This window comes from Trachypithecus francoisi, unplaced genomic scaffold, assembly GCF_009764315.1.
Source record: "Trachypithecus francoisi isolate TF-2019V2 unplaced genomic scaffold, Tfra_2.0 Lachesis_group13, whole genome shotgun sequence".
NCBI lineage: Eukaryota > Metazoa > Chordata > Mammalia > Primates > Cercopithecidae > Trachypithecus > Trachypithecus francoisi.
This window is the reverse complement of record NW_022681458.1, coordinates 106,186,209-106,204,050: the sequence shown is the minus strand read 5'-3', so window position 1 is coordinate 106,204,050 and position 17,842 is coordinate 106,186,209. Positions and strand designations below refer to the sequence as shown.

Sequence of the window (17,842 nt, the reverse complement as noted above, 5' to 3'; positions counted from 1 at the left end):
GGCTGCCAGAGTCTGTGACCAGATTACTCTAATCTTTGCATCATTTTCACACCCGCTTCTCCTGTATCTGACCTTTCCATGATCCTCTTATAAAGACTCTTTTCATTATTACCGTCTGACTAAAATAATATAGGACAATCTCTCTAACACAAGATCCTTAACCATATATGCAAAGTCTTTTTTTTTTTTTTTTTTTTTTTTTTTTTTTGCTATACAGCAAACATGTAGATCATTCAGATTCTAAGGACAGGGTGGGAGTATCTCTGCAGTTCTGCTGTTCAGCGTAATACAGGTGCCAAGGCAATGCAATGAAGAAAAACTGTCTTTTCAACAAACAGTGCTTGGACAACTGGATATCCACATGTAAAGAATGAATTTAGATCACTCCCTCATATCATATGAAGATAGTAATTTAGGTGGATTAAATACCAGAATATAAGCACCAAAGCTATAAAGCTGTTAGAAGAAAACATTGATATACATCTTTATGATCATGGATTAAGCAATTGACAATGAAAGCTCATGTAACCAAAGAGAAAAGAGATAAATTGGACTTTATCAGAATGAAAACATTTTCAATTTAAAGACACCATCAAGAAAGTGTGAAGGCAATCCACAGAATGGGATAAAATATTTGCAAATTATACATCTGCTAAGGGTGTAGTGTTGAGGATAAATAAAGAACTCTTACAACTCAACAACAGGAAGACAAATAGCCTGATTAATAAATGGGTTCAGGACTTAGACATTTCTCCAAAATATGTCTTGAAGAAGATAATCAAGCAGCCAGAAGGACCTGAAAAAATGCTCAGATGCTAAAGATTAGTCATTAGGGAAATATAAATGGAAATAAAAATGATATATCACTTCACACCCACAAAGATGCCTACAGCACAGTTAAGTGTTGGTAAAGATGTAGAGTAATTGTAATCATCATGTATTGTTGGTGAGAACCTAAAATGTTGCAGCCACTTTGGAACACTGTGGCAGTTTCTCAAAAAGGTAAACATAGCATTTCCACATGACCCAGCAATTCTACTCCTAGGTATATAACCAAGAAAATTGATAACATAGGTTCATGCAAAAAGTTGCCTATAAATGTTTATAGCAGCATTAGTCATAGGTGAATAACCAAAAGATGTAAACAGCCAAAATGTTCATCAAATAAAGAATGCAAAAACAAAATGTAATACATTCATACAAATGAGTACTATTCAGCTCCAAAAAATAATGAAATACATGTTCATGGATGAACTTCGACAATATTATGCTAAATGAAAGTAGCCAAAAACAAAAGCTCACAGATTATATGATTCTATTTATATGAAATTTCCAGAATAGGCAAATTCATAGAAGCATAAAGTAGACTAGTGGTTGGGTTGACCGAGAAGGGGGAAGAATATAATGGGCAGTGACTGCTAATGGGTATGGTTTTTCTTCTAGTGATGAGGAAATATTCTGGAATTACAGATAGTGGTTGTGGTTGGACAACTTTGTGAATATGTAAGTAAAAGAGTAAGTACAGGAGATCTAGTTCCCATTGTTGAAGATGTATATAATCCATGACTATTGTAATCAGATGACATTTATTTTTAATGAAGAGTGATTTTTATAATATTCATATTCTCTTTTATTTTTGTTCTTCATCAACACCTTATAATCTATCTTGTATATAGTGATTTATAAATAGTTAATGGCTTGATTTTAATTCTTTCAATGTAGGGCACTTTATATGTCTCAATTATAAAATTAAAGACTTCTTTTTTTGGAGGAATCACTTCATACTCAAGAGAAATTTCAAAAACTGACATTACTGTAGAATTGTACATGCCTCCTCATACTATTATGAGAAATAGCAGTGATGTTTTTTGAATGACTGAGGTTGTTTTGCTGGCTTAGCTGTTAGTGATTGGGCATCTCTTTTTCTCAATAATGTGTCAGGGCTATGGAGGATGAGAAGGCATACAATTTCAAGGCTTGTGTCTGTCTCAGTCACTTCTTTTGAGGGTGCAATGTTAGTAAGTATTCAAAGATTAATTTATGTGGGAGTGCAGGTGTATTTTTGATGAAGAAAATGAGACAGTTGGAATTGATGATCAGTTTACTCTGAGCTCCAAAATTTCATCAACTTCGCGTTTTAATCCTAATCTTACTAAAAAAAAGTTACTTATTACAGCAATTCACTTAAAGTTTCTAAAGCTCATATACCATTGCTGTACACCTCTTGAAAATGATAAGTATTAATATCAGGTTATGAAGAGAAAAACTAGACCCCAAGAGTCCCGTAAGTGAGCTGCCAGAAAATCAATGGCGGAACCTGAAATAAAACCTCTTTCTCGCAGCTTCCTTAATACTGCCCTGCTCACCAGACCACAGATAATCTTTCACACAGTAGAAAGGATCACTTCACCCATCACTGAAATGAAGCCACCCCCGAAGAGGACCACATTATCAATTTAACAGAACTCAACCAAGGAATCCAGTAATGAAGGACAGGTATCCAAGACAAGTAAAGTACTTGATGCTGCCCATCTCCTAAATTGCTCTGCAGATGCCATTTCATTAAACAGAAGCAGTTTGTTTCCTGCTAAGGAGTCATATTTTAACAAACCCCTCCAACAAGTGAGAAGCCAGCTCAGATCTAGAACCCTAAGCTCTATACTTTAAAGTTCAGTCAACATGCATTTATTATGAGCCCATCATGAGTCCAGCACAAAAGAGATGCTATGTGGAACATAAAAGGTGTGCACTACGTGGTCCCCACTTTCTGGGAAATCAAGCTGTCTCTGTGATCCTCGCTCCCTCATGCCGTCAGGGTCTGCCTGTGGTGATACATGGTGAGGGCTGACCACCTTGAATATTACCTGCCTTTAAGGGGAAAAGAGTCAATTCTTTTAGAAGCTAATTTTTAAAATTAATTCAAGACATCCTTAATTGGGACAGGAAAGTGAGGTGGTATTGTCTTATTACTGTCATCTCTACTGAGAAAAACACAAATGGATTCAGAAATGAGAGGATTTTGAATTCATGTCAATCTAAGAAATATGATTCTAAATTAATTTATATTTTTACTCTCCAGAACCATTCAAATGTAAACACTATAGATTATAGTTATAAGCAGTTAGAACTGATATTAGTGCATAATGCTAATCTTGTAAAAATAATAACAGTGGGCAAAAGTTTTAGCTTCAGGTGATGTTAGCATCATGGTTTGGTATAGGCATGCTTTTCAGAAAGCATATTCATATTCATTTCTGTGTTCATGCATTCAGTATTGAAGTCAATATTCATACCTATTGAGCACAGAACATAAACCAGGGACAATGATTTACAAATATTTTTCTTTCTCTCTCTCTTTCTCTTTCTCTCTCTCTCTCTTTCTTTATTTCCTTCTTTCTTTTTCTTTTGTGGAGACTGTGTTTTTGTGTTTTGGGGGAATTCTTTTGCTTTCTTTGTTACAGAAAATATGATTTTCTGGAATTCTTAGTTCTCAGTAAATGTCAGAGAAAGGCTGTTGTTGTTTGTACATATGTGTATATTTATGTTTTAACCCATTATCAAGGCCGAGTTTGTGGAAATATGCCCACCTTATATAAATGGGTTAGTTGACCATTCAGTAACAACATTTTGTGGTCTTAATTATTTATTGCATGTAGGAATATCTCCTCTTGTTAAAAGTGGCTTCTACCTTGCCAACAGCAGCCTTTTCTTCGGCCAAACAGATGAAGTTTAATCAAATGGAGACCAGATACAGGTTAGCCTTAAATGAACACTTTTCTTCAGCAATCATCTGTTTTTATTTTGTGAAGAGCCAGAAAGGTCTGTATCAGTCTTTGTCTGTTCCTCACTGTCTGCCTCAGAAGAAAAATGTTTGCAACAAAATACCCTTTATTCCATACAGCAACAGCTTTCAATTAGTCCATAATAAAAGTCTCCAGCTGTTGAAATTAGTGTGGAACTCAGAGCCAAGATCCCAATTTATCACCATGTAAGTGAGTGGCAGGAATTCCATTATCCAATCAATTTTGCTTCTCACTTTTGCAAAGGTCAGGCTGTGCCATCCTTGGTTATAAAACACCACTTCTGGCTCTATGTTCCACTTTAGCTGTCTCCCGAATGTATCAGGTCTGTTATAGAAGGACTCCCATTAAGTGTTAATACCTTCAAAAGCCATTTTATACTGGGCCTAGCCTTATATTTTGACTCGTAATAGCACAAGGCTGCCTCAGAACTGCTTCTTCATACATTTATACTTTTCTACAGGAGAAGAAAAAATTCACTGTGTGTGTGTGTGTATGTGTGTGTATGTTTGTAACACTTCTGTGCAAAAGTCTCTTTAGGGCTATATTATAATCATTATTTTCATTTTTGTCTTTTCCCTAAATGACGATGAAGTAATAATCTATTTTATCTCTTGGATAAAAAGATGCAGCAATTTCCTCCTTTCTCCTATTGTAACAAACTCATTTAGAAATTAGCCACATCAGGAATGGAGTTTGCAGATTGCAATTCGTATGTTTTTCCTTTTTTAAAAAATCAGACTTTCTAGACAGAATAAAGGCCATTTTTGATAGTTACCCTTTTGTTCTGTCCTCTTTCACTTCCTGATAAACTGTGGCATAAGTGATATGTAAGAACTCTCATGCGTTTCAGAGTAGAGAAGGTTTGTTTGCAGTGCTGATTAAGAGACTGTAGCATGGCGGGCCTGTAGCTCTCACTGCATGATAAGAAAGTCTTAAAAAGGCATTTCTTTTTTTTTTTTTTTTTTTTTATACTTTAAGTTTTAGGGTACATGTGCATAATGTGCAGGTTTGTTACATATGTATACTTGTGCCATGTTGGTGTGCTGCACCCATCAACTCGTCAGCACCCATCAATTCATCATTTATATGAGGTATAACTCCCAATGCAATTCCTCCCCCCTCCCCCCTCCCCATGATAGGCCCCGGTGTGTGATGTTCCCCTTCCCGAGTCCAAGTGATCTCATTGTTCAGTTCCCACCTATGAGTGAGAACATGCAGTGTTTGGTTTTCTGTTCTTGTGATAGTTTGCTAAGAATGATGGTTTCCAGCTGCATCCATGTCCCTACAAAGGACGCAAACTCATCCTTTTTGATGGCTGCATAGTATTCCATGGTGTATATGTGCCACATTTTCTTAATCCAGTCTGTCACAGGTGGACATTTGAAACAAGAAATGGGGAAAGGACTCCCTATTTAATAAATGGTGCTGGGAAAATTGGCTAGCCATAAGTAGAAAGCTGAAACTGGATCCTTTCCTTACTCCTTATACGAAAATTAATTCAAGATGGATTAGAGACTTAAATGTTAGACCTAATACCATAAAAACCCTAGAAGAAAACCTAGGTAGTACCATTCAGGACATAGGCATGGGCAAGGACTTCATGTCTAAAACACCAAAAGCAACGGCAACAAAAGCAAAAATTGACAAATGGGATATGATTAAACTACAGAGCTTCTGCACAGCAAAAGAAACTACCATCAGAGTGAACAGGCAACCTACAGAATGGGAGAAAATTTTTGCAATCTACTCATCTGACAAAGGGCCAATATCCAGAATCTACAAAGAACTCAAACAAATTTACAAGAAAAAAACAAACAACCGCATCAAAAAGTGGGGAAAGGATATGAACAGACATTTCTCAAAAGAAGACATTCATACAGCCAACAGACACATGAAAAAATGCTCATCATCACTGGCCATCAGAGAAATGCAAATCAAAACCACAATGAGATACCATCTCACACCAGTTAGAATGGCAATCATTAAAAAGTCAGGCAACAACAGGTGTTGGAGAGGATGTGGAGAAACAGGAACACTTTTACACGGTTGGTGGGGTTGTCAACTAGTTCAACCATTATGGAAAACAGTATGGCGGTTCCTCAAGGATCTAGAACTAGATGCACCATATGACCCAGCCATCCCACTACTGGGTATATACCCAAAGGATTATAAATCATGCTGCTATAAAGACACATGCACACATATGTTTATTGCGGCACTATTCACAATAGCAAAGACTTGGAAAAAGGCATTTCTTACCAGTTACGGGATTTCCTTTTGGATGTGATCCTAGAATTCAGGCCAGATCCAGTTTTGTGCTCGCCTACTGTGAATATTGGTAAGTTCTGAGCAAAACTTCCAAAGACCAGATTGCTTTTGAGGTTGCACATGACATCAGATTTATCCCAAGGAAGCCAACATAGGATGAAATAAGATGGCAAATATATTATGAAGAAATTTTCCTTGCAAATACCCAAGAGTTTCTGCTGCTCTTCTCATTAGCAATACTCCCTGGAATCCAAGGTACTTGGGAGGCTGCTGCCTTGTCTTTTTCCTCACAATGCTGTTGGTGAAAAACAGGAAACTTGAATGCGTTCCTAAGTATTAGAATATACTAATTTAAAATGATCCCCAAAAGTAGCAGTGATGTTTCAGCTGTCTCTTTCATTTTCACTCCTAAACCTTGGTGTTTCTTTTTCCTTGTTATATATTGGAAGCTTTGTGAAAATAGTAATAGGGATGATCATTATTCCATAGCTATCACCTCATACTGAGACCATAGCAATTTCCTCCTTTCTCAGCTCTTTCACACACTCTCATCTCCCTCACATTCAAGATGACTTATTCTTTCCCAAACTTTATTTGGAATATCTCACAATATAAATCTCAGAAGTATTAGTAAGTCTCATTGTCCACAAATACAATTTTACATCATTACATTTTCCCATTTACATACCCCAGCTAGCTGCAGTCTCCAGATTTTATTCTGTACATGTCATGGCCCTGTGTACAGTTTATGAGAATTAAATTTTGGTTAGTTTGCTTGATTGATTAACAAATCTCCCTTTCAATGTATAGTAGTTCATATTAGGTTAATCCTAACTAGGGCTACTCATCCTTGTCGATTTGTACTTAATAGTCCAGCCACACAAATGTAGGATTTCTCTGCCTAAGGAGTGTGTGCCTTAAATTATATTGCTTCTTTATACAAACACCTTTTTGTAATCCAAATTATATTGATTTCCTGGGCATGCTCTATAAGCTTCTTGCCTTCTTACATATATTGAGTAAGTTGCATGCAGCCTAGAGAAAAGGAATAGCTGAAGTTCTTAACCACTGAGAATAACAGGGAGTTGTATCAAGCCTTCTTCCAACAAAAGTCCATAAGGAAAGTAAAGGTTTTCCCCAAGCCTTTATTTCTAGGTAAAAAATAGTTGCAAGCCTGGGGCTTAAGCTAATTCTCCTCCTTTTCTTGGTAAATCCTAAACAGCACTACGTACCTTTCTCATTCACTTCACCTTAGGACATATGTTTCTAAGGACTGAGATCTGTTGACTGATCTCTGCTTTTAACCCCACCTTATGCCTGTAACTTGTAGAACCCTAGCTGCCTTCCAGAAGGCAGACATGTCTTTTTTTCAGATGCTCTTTTTTTTTTTTTTTTTTTTTGCAACAGAGATAGAAAGTTTTCCATTTTCAGCTGATTTCTGGTCGTCATATTCTGTGGCCCAGACTCACTCACTCAATTTATCTATCTACCTATTCTTGCACTAGACTCTAAACAGTATCTCCTAGATGGTAAAAGCATTGCATGGTGCAATCCAACCCTTTCTGAGACACATAACTTAGAAAAAAAATTATTCTGATAAGAACACTTAGCATGAAACCCTCTTAACAGATTATCAAGTGTACAATACAGCATTGTTATCTACAGGCATGGCTTCATACAGTAGGCCTCTAGAACTTATTAATCTTGCATAACTGAAGTTTTAGAACCATTGATTAGGAACTCCCTATTTCCCTGACCCACCAACCCCTGGCAACCACCATTGTATTCTTTGTATCTATGAGTTTGGCTGTTTTAGATACCTCACCTAAGTCTATCACGCAGTATTTGTCCTTTTGTGATTGGCATATTTCACCTGGCATAGTGTCCTCAAGGTTCATCCATAACCTCTTTTCTGAAGACCTGTAAATTCAGCTCTTCCACTATTTTCTGAGAGTATCAATCATAGCTAGCATTGTATTGCTTTTTTCACTTGAACTTGGCTGATAACTACAATCTGTTCTACGAAAATTGGAAGGACCACCATGGCTGGAGTCCCTGGCATGCTGTGAACAATCTCCAAAATCCTATCTGATTTCTTGCCATAATACAGCATGGCAGTGGGAAGCATCTCCCAGGGTACTGGAGAAGGCATTTTAGACTCTGGAGTGAGCTTCCCTCTCTCATTCTATTTGCTGTGACTGTTTGCATAGTGCTGTGGAACAGAATGTGGGCTTTACAGTTCAACTTGCCCCAAATGCCTATGTCAATATGCTCCCTCAGTTCTGTCAAAAAAAAAAAAAAAAAAAATACAGCGGGAGTCTGATCAACGCTCAAATGTGTGTCTGTATATGTGTGTTAGTACTTGCCTTGTAGGATATCGTGCACTTTATAGGATCTGTACAACAATAATTTATGTTGCTGATTGAGTGCCCTTTACTGTGCGTTCACTTAAAAATCGTAGTTTATTTTCATTGTCACTTAAACCACGCACAATCAGAAATATAAATCTGCCATAGAGGGAAATATAATATTCTGCATTTAAAAACTAAGGAATTTCTACTTATCTGCCATTACAAATAATCTAAACTACATCAGCGCAGATAGCTTAGCTTTAACTATGGTCTTTGAGATGAGTAGTTAGCCAGAGGTTGCCCTCTGTTAAATATGTTGTGTAGTGGGAAGCAGCACTGTGTGCAACATCCTTGAAGGGAGTCAGGAAGCACAGGAGCGGGGATGAAGTACATGCATGGCTTAAGACTGCATTTATTAAGTCTCAGTGCTTCCACCATGGCAAGGAAAATAAGACTATGTGGATGACATGGATGGTTTAGCTGGGCGTATGTGTTGGCTTGATTTTGAGGATCTCATGTTTATAAGATCATCCGTGATACTCAGGCCAGAGGGAAAGGGTTAAGTGCTTTAGATCATTAGAAAATGAAAGGTAAAGAATCCAGAGCTCAGTTCTATGCTTAGTACCTGGGTAACAAAATCGTCTATACACTAAACCCCCGAGTTATGAGTTTACCTACATAACAAACCTTCACATGTACCCCTAAACCTAAAATGAAAGTTGAAGTAATCGAAAGATAAAAATATATAAAGATATAAGCTGAAAAAAAAAACAGAGTTCAGAACTTTTCAGAAAAAATTATTCTTCAAAAATTTCTTCAAAATTGTTCTTCAAAAAATTACCCTTTTGAAAGTGATTTCTGAAGGTCTATTATATGCATATATAAGCCGCAGTATGTTTTTAGGGCGTAGCCTTTTTGTTAGTCAATTTCTTCTCTTCTTTATATGTAAAGGCAGCCATTCCCTGCATTTTTGATGTGAAGACCTTATACTCTTAGTCAGCCTGAATTGGGAAAATGCCTAAGGGGAGAAAAGCTCATTCAAATTCAGCAGTGCCTTCAAATGAAATTAAAATTTCATTAATCACAACAGTGCCTACATTCATTTGACAAGAGATGACACCAACATGCCTTAGATTATGTTATTCATTGAGACTACAGACAAGGTTTAGGATGTGAAATGTTCGTGGGCCACTTGCAATAATGCTGCTGTCCTGAAAAGCCACACATCCAGATTGCAAACCACTATTCTTAGGTGAAGGGGAACACAGCTACCAAAGTTATTCTAATAAACATCCATTGGCTTTAAAGTTCAACAATTTATTTATCAATACATTTTGTTAAATAAAGCTTGTTTAACATTGTTAGTTTCATTTTTAGGTTCTTAATATCAAAATTGAGAACACATAATGCATATTTAAAACCAAGATGATTCCTAACAAACCAGGCATAATGGGAAGCTCAGCATATTCTGAGAAGATCTGTTCACTTTCTGTGTAGGTAAAAAATCTAGTGTGTGAAAATACCTGCAAACAGGAGGATAGCCTGGGCCTGAGGCTTGAGCATCTGGCTTAAAATGGACAGTTATCAAGACGGGTAACTGACCCAGGACCACTGGACCTAAGATCTCCAGAGATACCTGACTCCCAGTGCTGCCCTTTTGAGTGACCAGTAGTACACGTGACAGGACCTAGGATCTCCAGAGATACCTGACTCCCAGTGCTGCCCTTTTGAGTGACCAGTAGTACACATGACAGGCATAATAGTTTTCCTGCAGATACCAATTCAAAAATGTCTCTGGAAATTTCCTAACCCACCATCTTCCCACAAGTAATTGCAACCTTACAAAAGACATAGGCCTGCTCTTGCTTTAAACATGAAAGGTAGTTTACTGAAAGACTTCTGACTTTTTGAAATTGTCAAATACATCTCCTTACCCGAAGACTAAGAATAAATTGCTATTGCAGCTTTCTTTTTTTGTTGTTGTTTTTGTCTATATAAAGTAACAGGCGTCATCTAATTTATAGGCAACTTTGAAAAGTCTGTTTCTGGCTTTCCTTTTGCAGGAATTTAGAACTATTAGAACTAAGTTCATTGAAAAGGTGTTCAGTGTCTCTTAGAGGATAGTGATGTGCCTGAACAAACTAAACAGGCAGAGCCCGTGCACCACTGGCCCCTACAGAATTGGCATCTCACCATCTCAGTGTGAGTGTGGGCATTAGCTTCCCTCAAATTTCAGTTATTTTTTTTTCCTGTAAGTAAGGATCATACCAACCTTGTCTAACTCCAATGAGTGTGATGACCAAGATTTAAGACACAGAATACCTTACATAAGCTATAAAGTTCTACACAGTATTATTGTGGTATCATTGCTGGCCAGATACTATTAATGGGCATATTTGTACAGCTTGTGGGAATGGTTGTGTTAGGACTAAAACTTAGCATTGCATGCATTATATTGTACACAAACAGATATAAATACATGATTGATAAAAATGGAAGCACAACTTCTTTGTGTTCCAGTCAGTCAGACCAATCAGCATGGAGGAAAGCATAATTTAGTTGCTGATTGAATAAGAAAAGGGTCAGAATGTGGTAAATTGGGGAAGAGTATAGCCCAGGGAACCCATCTGGGGGGTAAGTGTGAGCCATGAATGAGAAAAGAGAGAAAGCATGGACACCTATTGAATGGCTAGGAGTAAGTTCATTGAATTAGGGGATGGGATCCTAGGCCTGATGAGAGGCAAAATTGGACAGCTTGTGGAAAGAGCTCACAACATTTGCAGAAGAAGCAATCTCATACTGCTTTATTGATCTCAGTGTTCCTGAGACCATTTCCCCTAACATTCCAATGAAATTGACATTGAATATGACTTGCTAGGATCTCTGGTCCCAGATGGGCATTTGAACTGGTTTCCAAGTTCTACTGAGCAGCCACAGTGCCCAGCATGGAGGTCTCAAGCCTGAAGGCTTCTACCTGGGTCTTGACTTGCAGCTTCACTAGAGCAAAGGTTTATCGCTACAGAAAGGCAGAAGCTGTAAATTTTCTATTTTTTATGTGGTTGTTGTTAAAGGATTATTTGTTTTATTTGAGTCCTTAAACCCTACAGCTCTGACATACAAGAATGACTTCCACCAAGCCCCAGTAAGACCCGGCTTTTATGGGAAGGAAGTCAGTCTGTAGCTAGAGAAGCAGTATCAGAAAGCAGTATTTAGTTAAATTGATCAATTACAATGAATGGAGGCTTATTTAATAAATATTTAAAAACTGACTCAATGAATGAGTTTATGATATGACTCTGGAACTGGCAAAATTATAAAAACAGAATTCCCCAATGAAGAAATAACAAATAGGACTCATTACTAGGAGAATGAAATGTTGCCTCTCTCAGAGGATTTGGTCTTTTCAGTGGCATTTTTTAGCATCTATGGCCCTATTAAACCTTGTTATTTTTCCCTAATTTGTGCCATTCAGAAATGGATTTCATTTAACTTTCCCATGGCTCATTTCTCTCCCTTAGAACATTTTCATGTGATTCCATGATAAAGTCCATGCAGCAACACATTTCCATTATAAAACTATAATAAGCACCAACTAAACAGCAATATAAAATAGGCAGAGCATAAAAGACTGACAGGAGGAGGAATTGGGCATCTGGGTAGTTAATTTTTATTTTTGAATGCCCTGCTGCCTTTTTGTCTTTTGTGGGTGTTTTTGGTCCTCTAGATAAGATTCCTTGCCTGTTGGACAAAGGCTTTAAGGAGACATTTTTCACAATTCTTAAAAGATATTTTTTTTCAACAAGAAAATCATCAGCTGATACCTTTCAATGACATAGTGAGATTGCTGTTCTTCACCCAAGTTCCATAATGGAAAGAAAAGATTTTTATTTTTGTTCCTTCTTATCATCCTTTGTGCTTTGTAAAATATCCCTTACTCATTTCATGGAGTGGGACTGTTTTCTCTAGAGAATTAAGTGAGAGGCATTTAGCAACCTGAGTCCCTTCAATAATTAGTTTCAATTCAACCAATACTTATTAATAGCCTCCCCTTCACCTTATGTCTTGCGAAAAATATGCATCATGAAAACACAGCCTCTCCCTACAGAAGACACAAATTTTTTCCCTGGTAGACACTTAAACAAATGCTGACAGTTCAAGTATAACTTTGGTTACAATCAGAAGCCTATGTATGCATGGAGAGTTCAAATTGTGTCTCTCTGAGCATATTCACTCAGTATGAAATAGACATATAGCTTTTGGGACTAAGGTGAGATAAAGAGCTAAAGTAATGAAAGGCTAAAAGATACACAAAGGAGTCCAGGTGCCTGCTTTTTTGAGTGTTTGCTTCCCTAGCAGCCTAACATGTGTCCCTAACAATACCACTGCCCAGCCCCAAACACGTACACCCTGGCTTTATTATCTGGCTTAAAACTGAGACTGTCACTGCATGCCAAGGACTAACTGGCATCAGAGGAAGAGCCTTGTGTTGTGATGGGGTTAACTTGGGCTTTAAAGGAAGAGGGTAAGGATTAGTTGGCTAGAATGAACAGCATGAACAATTCTTAAGTGATAGACACATATGGGGAAAATTTTCGAGTAATTCCATGAGAATGGAGAATCTTGTTTAAGAGGTGCTGTTTTAATGCTATTACTCAAGAAGATATCCCCACATCTTCCTACACAGACCTTCTCCCTGCCTTCCAATAGCTTGGCATTGCACATAGCTATCCTGCTGCAGGTGCAGACAACTGGAGCATAAAGAATATAAGCAAGAAACCAATATACAATCAGGTGGTCAAATGTTGATACCAAAGGTACATGCAACTAAACAAACAGTTTTTCATTTTCAGTTTGGCTTTATATGGAAGGGAAGGTGAAAATCTAAGTTCTACTTAGTATTGATAGCTTTAGAAAGAATATTTTCATTTCAGAGAGGTTATCTCAACCATTTGCTCTTGAATTCATGCATGAAATATAGGAGAAATTAATTTTCAAATTAAGTTTTTCATCCACCCCCTGTTTGTACAAAGTACTTTGACAGAGGTGCTCTCTTCTATCTCAGGGGAAATCCAAAAAGCTTTGTTTAAATTAATAGATATTAAAGAGTTCAGAGAATGAAACCATAAATTCAGTGAAAGCGTCGTTGTCATGATACAGTCAGATCAGCTAAACCCTCAGCTGTCATCAGCTCAGTTTTAGTATCTGGTTGGTTGGGGTCCTATCTCTTCATTTTTATACATTATTCTCTTACATCTACTATCCTATGACTGTTATGGGAAAGAATTCTTGGCTATAAGATATCACCCCCTTATTCTAATGTAGGAACTGCTTCTGACCCTTTCATCCCATTCTTGGCAGCATTCACAGCATGAAATGTGATTCTTTTATTACTTAATTCCTTTCTTTCCACACATCCATTTCCCACTTCTATTTTCCCATCTCCTTTCATTTTGCCCTCACATATTTGTGACTTTGTAGTTTATCTTCTTGTGAGTTCTAAGTGAGAGAGCCAAGTAGAACCAGATGGTTAAAAATAGTTTCTGACATTATTTTGTGATTCCTCAGAGGCAGTCTTGCAAATCACCTTTTCTCATTTGATTTTTACCTAACATGCTGACAGTGCTCCAATCTTGTCTTTTGATTATCCTATTACATAATGCCTTCCTTTGCATTTAGTAAAAACATACAAGCAATGGTTCTGTTTGGATAATGCAACCTAGTTATCATTTATAATTTTATGGAATTAGAAAGGCAAGAGGAGGAAAGGATTGAGACTTAAGTTATTACTTAAAAGGAAAAGCATGAATTAACTACACTGGTGATAGGTGGAACCATTCTTTGTAAGCATGCCTACAATTGAGCCATCTTTGTGATCATGCAATGGAACAGTGTTCTTTTTCTTACCTATTTCCCATATTAAGGAGCAATGCAATTGAAATGCAGCCACAAAGAGGCAGACAAACTCAATTGGCTGCCCACTGGGATACCATTTCAACTAAAAAATATCACCACAAACAAATGCATAGGAAATAACCTAAGAATTCATTTACTATACTCATTGTTTTCACCATAAAAGTGTAAATATTCATAGTCAGTAATCATGCAGAACTAACAGTTTAGCAGCATTTCTCTTGGGGGGGGGGGTGTGTGTGTGTATCTGTTTTAGCTACCCTCTGAAAACAACCTACATATAGCTAAATTTATATGAAGCCACAATACACAGGAGGCTAAATGATTGCCTGTTAGCATTGATCATTTGGGGGCATAAAAAGAAATTTCTGGTGCAAATAATACCACTTTTCTTATGCATTATAAGAACCTCTTATATTCAAGAATAATTTTCCTTATATATGTTTGTTTCAATTGACATGTTAAAGTACATCTGAGAATACAATATACCATATAATTGAGAGCTAGACCATCTAATAGATGCTGTGTGAGCTCTCTGAGGCAATGAAATGATAATGGAATTCCTATTCTTGGCACTAGAAAATGACTGTCCTTTGTTCTCTTCTGTGAAAGCATACCATCATATTTTAGTTGATTTCCCCTGTATGCTTCTTTAGGCAAGTCGGTAAATTCAGAGAAGCCAAATCTATCTTGCTTTTTGGGAAAGTAATTTGGCTGTTTGGGCCAGAGTGCAGTTTCTTGGGTTATGCTCAGCAAGCATTACTAAAAGATAGGCTATTTTTCTATAAGTTGGATAGTTCCTCATAATTGTTTTTCTTTCCTGTTCTTGACAGGTACATGAGGCAGTCCCATGTTACAGTGAGTGCAATCAGTATTCCTGGGTTGTAGAACACTGGTCTTCATGCAAAATCAACAATGAGCTGAGGTCCCTGCGCTGTGGAGGAGGAACACAGTCTAGGAAAATCAGGTGTGTGAAAATGGAGAGATTTGGGAAATAGGGGGAAGCGGAACTTATACATTTTTTATAAAAACAGCAGTGATGTTTATCCAAGTACACTCGATTTTCATGACATATACTCTGGTTTTTGCTCATCTTTGAAATATTCATTGAAATGTGTGCATCCTGACCTGCCACATGTGTATAGTAGGGTTCCCTCTGCAGTGCAGCCATAATCCTTTAGCATATCCTGCAAATGACATTGGTGCAAGAACCACCTGCATGGAGCAGGCTGGTGTCCCTCCACTGATTCATGGCCGTCATTCTTAACAAATTAGGAGATTCTGACTGTGTTGCCATTTCTCTCTTTTGCATTATGGTTAGTATAGTTGATGAACATTTTTCTTAACTGTGGATGTTGATAATTAAAAAGGTTACTTTAAACCCCATGATTAGCCTTGGAAACTAAAGTCTGAGAACGCCTATGAACAGTAGCAATACATGTTAATATAAGAGGAACACATCTCTGAGAGAATTTAGTGAATACTAGATTATTTACTGTGAAAACTGACTTGAAGTTTTTGGTTTATAAATATAGCAATGTTAACCAAAGGAAATACATGACCTGAGTTTGTCAAGATAGTCTATTTTGAAACAGTTTTGAAAGAAAGAAGAACAGTGTCCTTACCAACTGAGGATAATGGCAATGAACATTAGACAATTAAAACAGCAAAAGTTACAATATCTATACATAATGATTAGTATGTAAAATAAATAAGAAGCATAACTTAGTTTACTCCTGCACATGCGTAGTGTATTATTTTGTCAGATTTAGGAAACTGTGTTTCAAATGGACAGTCAGTGTCCAAATCAGGTAGCTGCCTATTGAGTTAACTGTTGGAAGTCAGTTGCAAGGCAGAGCCTGGTTATGTCATTGATTGTTATTCAACATCTGTGAAATATACTTTATTCAGTAATTGAGTATATACCCACTATTTATGGCAGTCTCAATGTTGCAAAATCACTGGTAGTCATGTTGAAAGGAAGAACTGCTGGCGAAATTATAAAGTTGCTTCTCCCCACCAGCTCAAGCAAATGGCTAATAGACAAATTATCTTTCTTCCATTTGTTCATTGCCCTTTCTTCTGGGAACTCAGATGCTCAGGCCATTGCAAATTTGGGCTTTTACTTTTTTCTTTTTAAAATCTCTGTCTCCTATGTCTTATTCTCTCATGGTTTTGAAAAACGATGGACCAACCTAGCTTATAAAGTAATATGTAAATGAACTGTGGCATCTCTTACTTGTATCCTATTCAGGCCTCTTAGAAATATTCAAGGAAACTCTCAGAAGAAAAAGAAAAGCTTTAAGAGAATAAATTGCTATGGACAGAATTGTGGAAGGTTTATTGAGGAAAACGCACTTGAACAAGAAGGCCTTTCAGTCATTTGCCTCAGCTTAAACCTACAAAGCCTAATATAATACAAGCAGTATAACTACCAAGCATTACTCTACAATAGGATGAATTGTATATCTTCCAACCCCTTCCCCACGAAAAAAATCTGTATGTCTAAGTTCTAACCCTCAATAGCTCAGATTTGGAAATAAATAGGATCTTTAAAGAAGTAATTAAGGTAAAATGAGGTTATTGGTATGGGTCCTAATCCATTCTAACTGGTGGCCTTATAAGAAGAGAAGACTAGGACACAGACATACATAAAGGAAAGACCATGTGAAGACAGGGAGAATATGCCCATCTATAAACCAAGGAGAGAGGGCTCAGGAGAAAAAAAAAATCCAGATTACACCTTGATCTCAAACTTCTAGTCTCCAGAATTATGAGAAAATAAATTTCTGTCATTTAAGTGACCCAGTCTGTGGTATTTTATTATGGTAGCTGTTTCAGCTCTTTTTATTTTGCTATGACAGAATACTGGAGACTTAGCAATTTATAAAGAAAAGAAATTTATTTGGCTCATGGCTCTGGAGGCTGGGAATTCCAAGGACAGAGCAGCAGCTTCTGGCAAGGGTTTTAGTACTGTTTCATAACATGGCAGGAAAGTAGAAGGGCAAGCAAGCATGTGAGAATGAGACTACAAGAATGAGCCAAGCTTGCTTTTACAGCAGTCCACTCCCATGAGAATAAACTCACTTGCGTAAGAACTCAATACTAGAATAATGACATTCATAAGGGTTCCACCTTCAAGACTCAATTACATCTTAAAGACCTCACATCTTAGTACTATTACACTGGCAATTACATTTTCAACACATGAACTTTAGAGTGACATATTCAAACCGTATCATTCTGCCCCAGCCCCCTAAAATTTATGTCCTTTTCACTTGGTGGAAGCTTCTGGCAAGGGCTTTTTGTACTGTATCAAAATGAAGTGGAGGGCATCACATGGAGAGAGGGCAACAGCTTGCAGGTTAGCTCAGGTCTTTCTCTTTCTCTTCTTATAAAGCCACCAGTCTCATCATGGTGGCTCCACTCTGATGACTTAATCTAATCCTGATTATGTCCCAATGGCTCCATCTCCAATCAACATACACATTTGGGAGATTAAGTTTTCAA

At 37.2% G+C, this 17,842-nt stretch overlaps 1 protein-coding gene across 1 annotated transcript in view; it reads left to right on the top strand.

Moving 5' to 3' along the window:
- The window catches only part of THSD7B (thrombospondin type 1 domain containing 7B), a 927,497-nt gene that overhangs the window by 793,678 nt on the left and 115,977 nt on the right, over nucleotides 1–17,842 (top strand). The window contains 1 exon segment of the mRNA XM_033231647.1: nucleotides 15,166–15,299. Within this exon segment, the coding sequence (XP_033087538.1) occupies nucleotides 15,166–15,299 (134 nt within the window).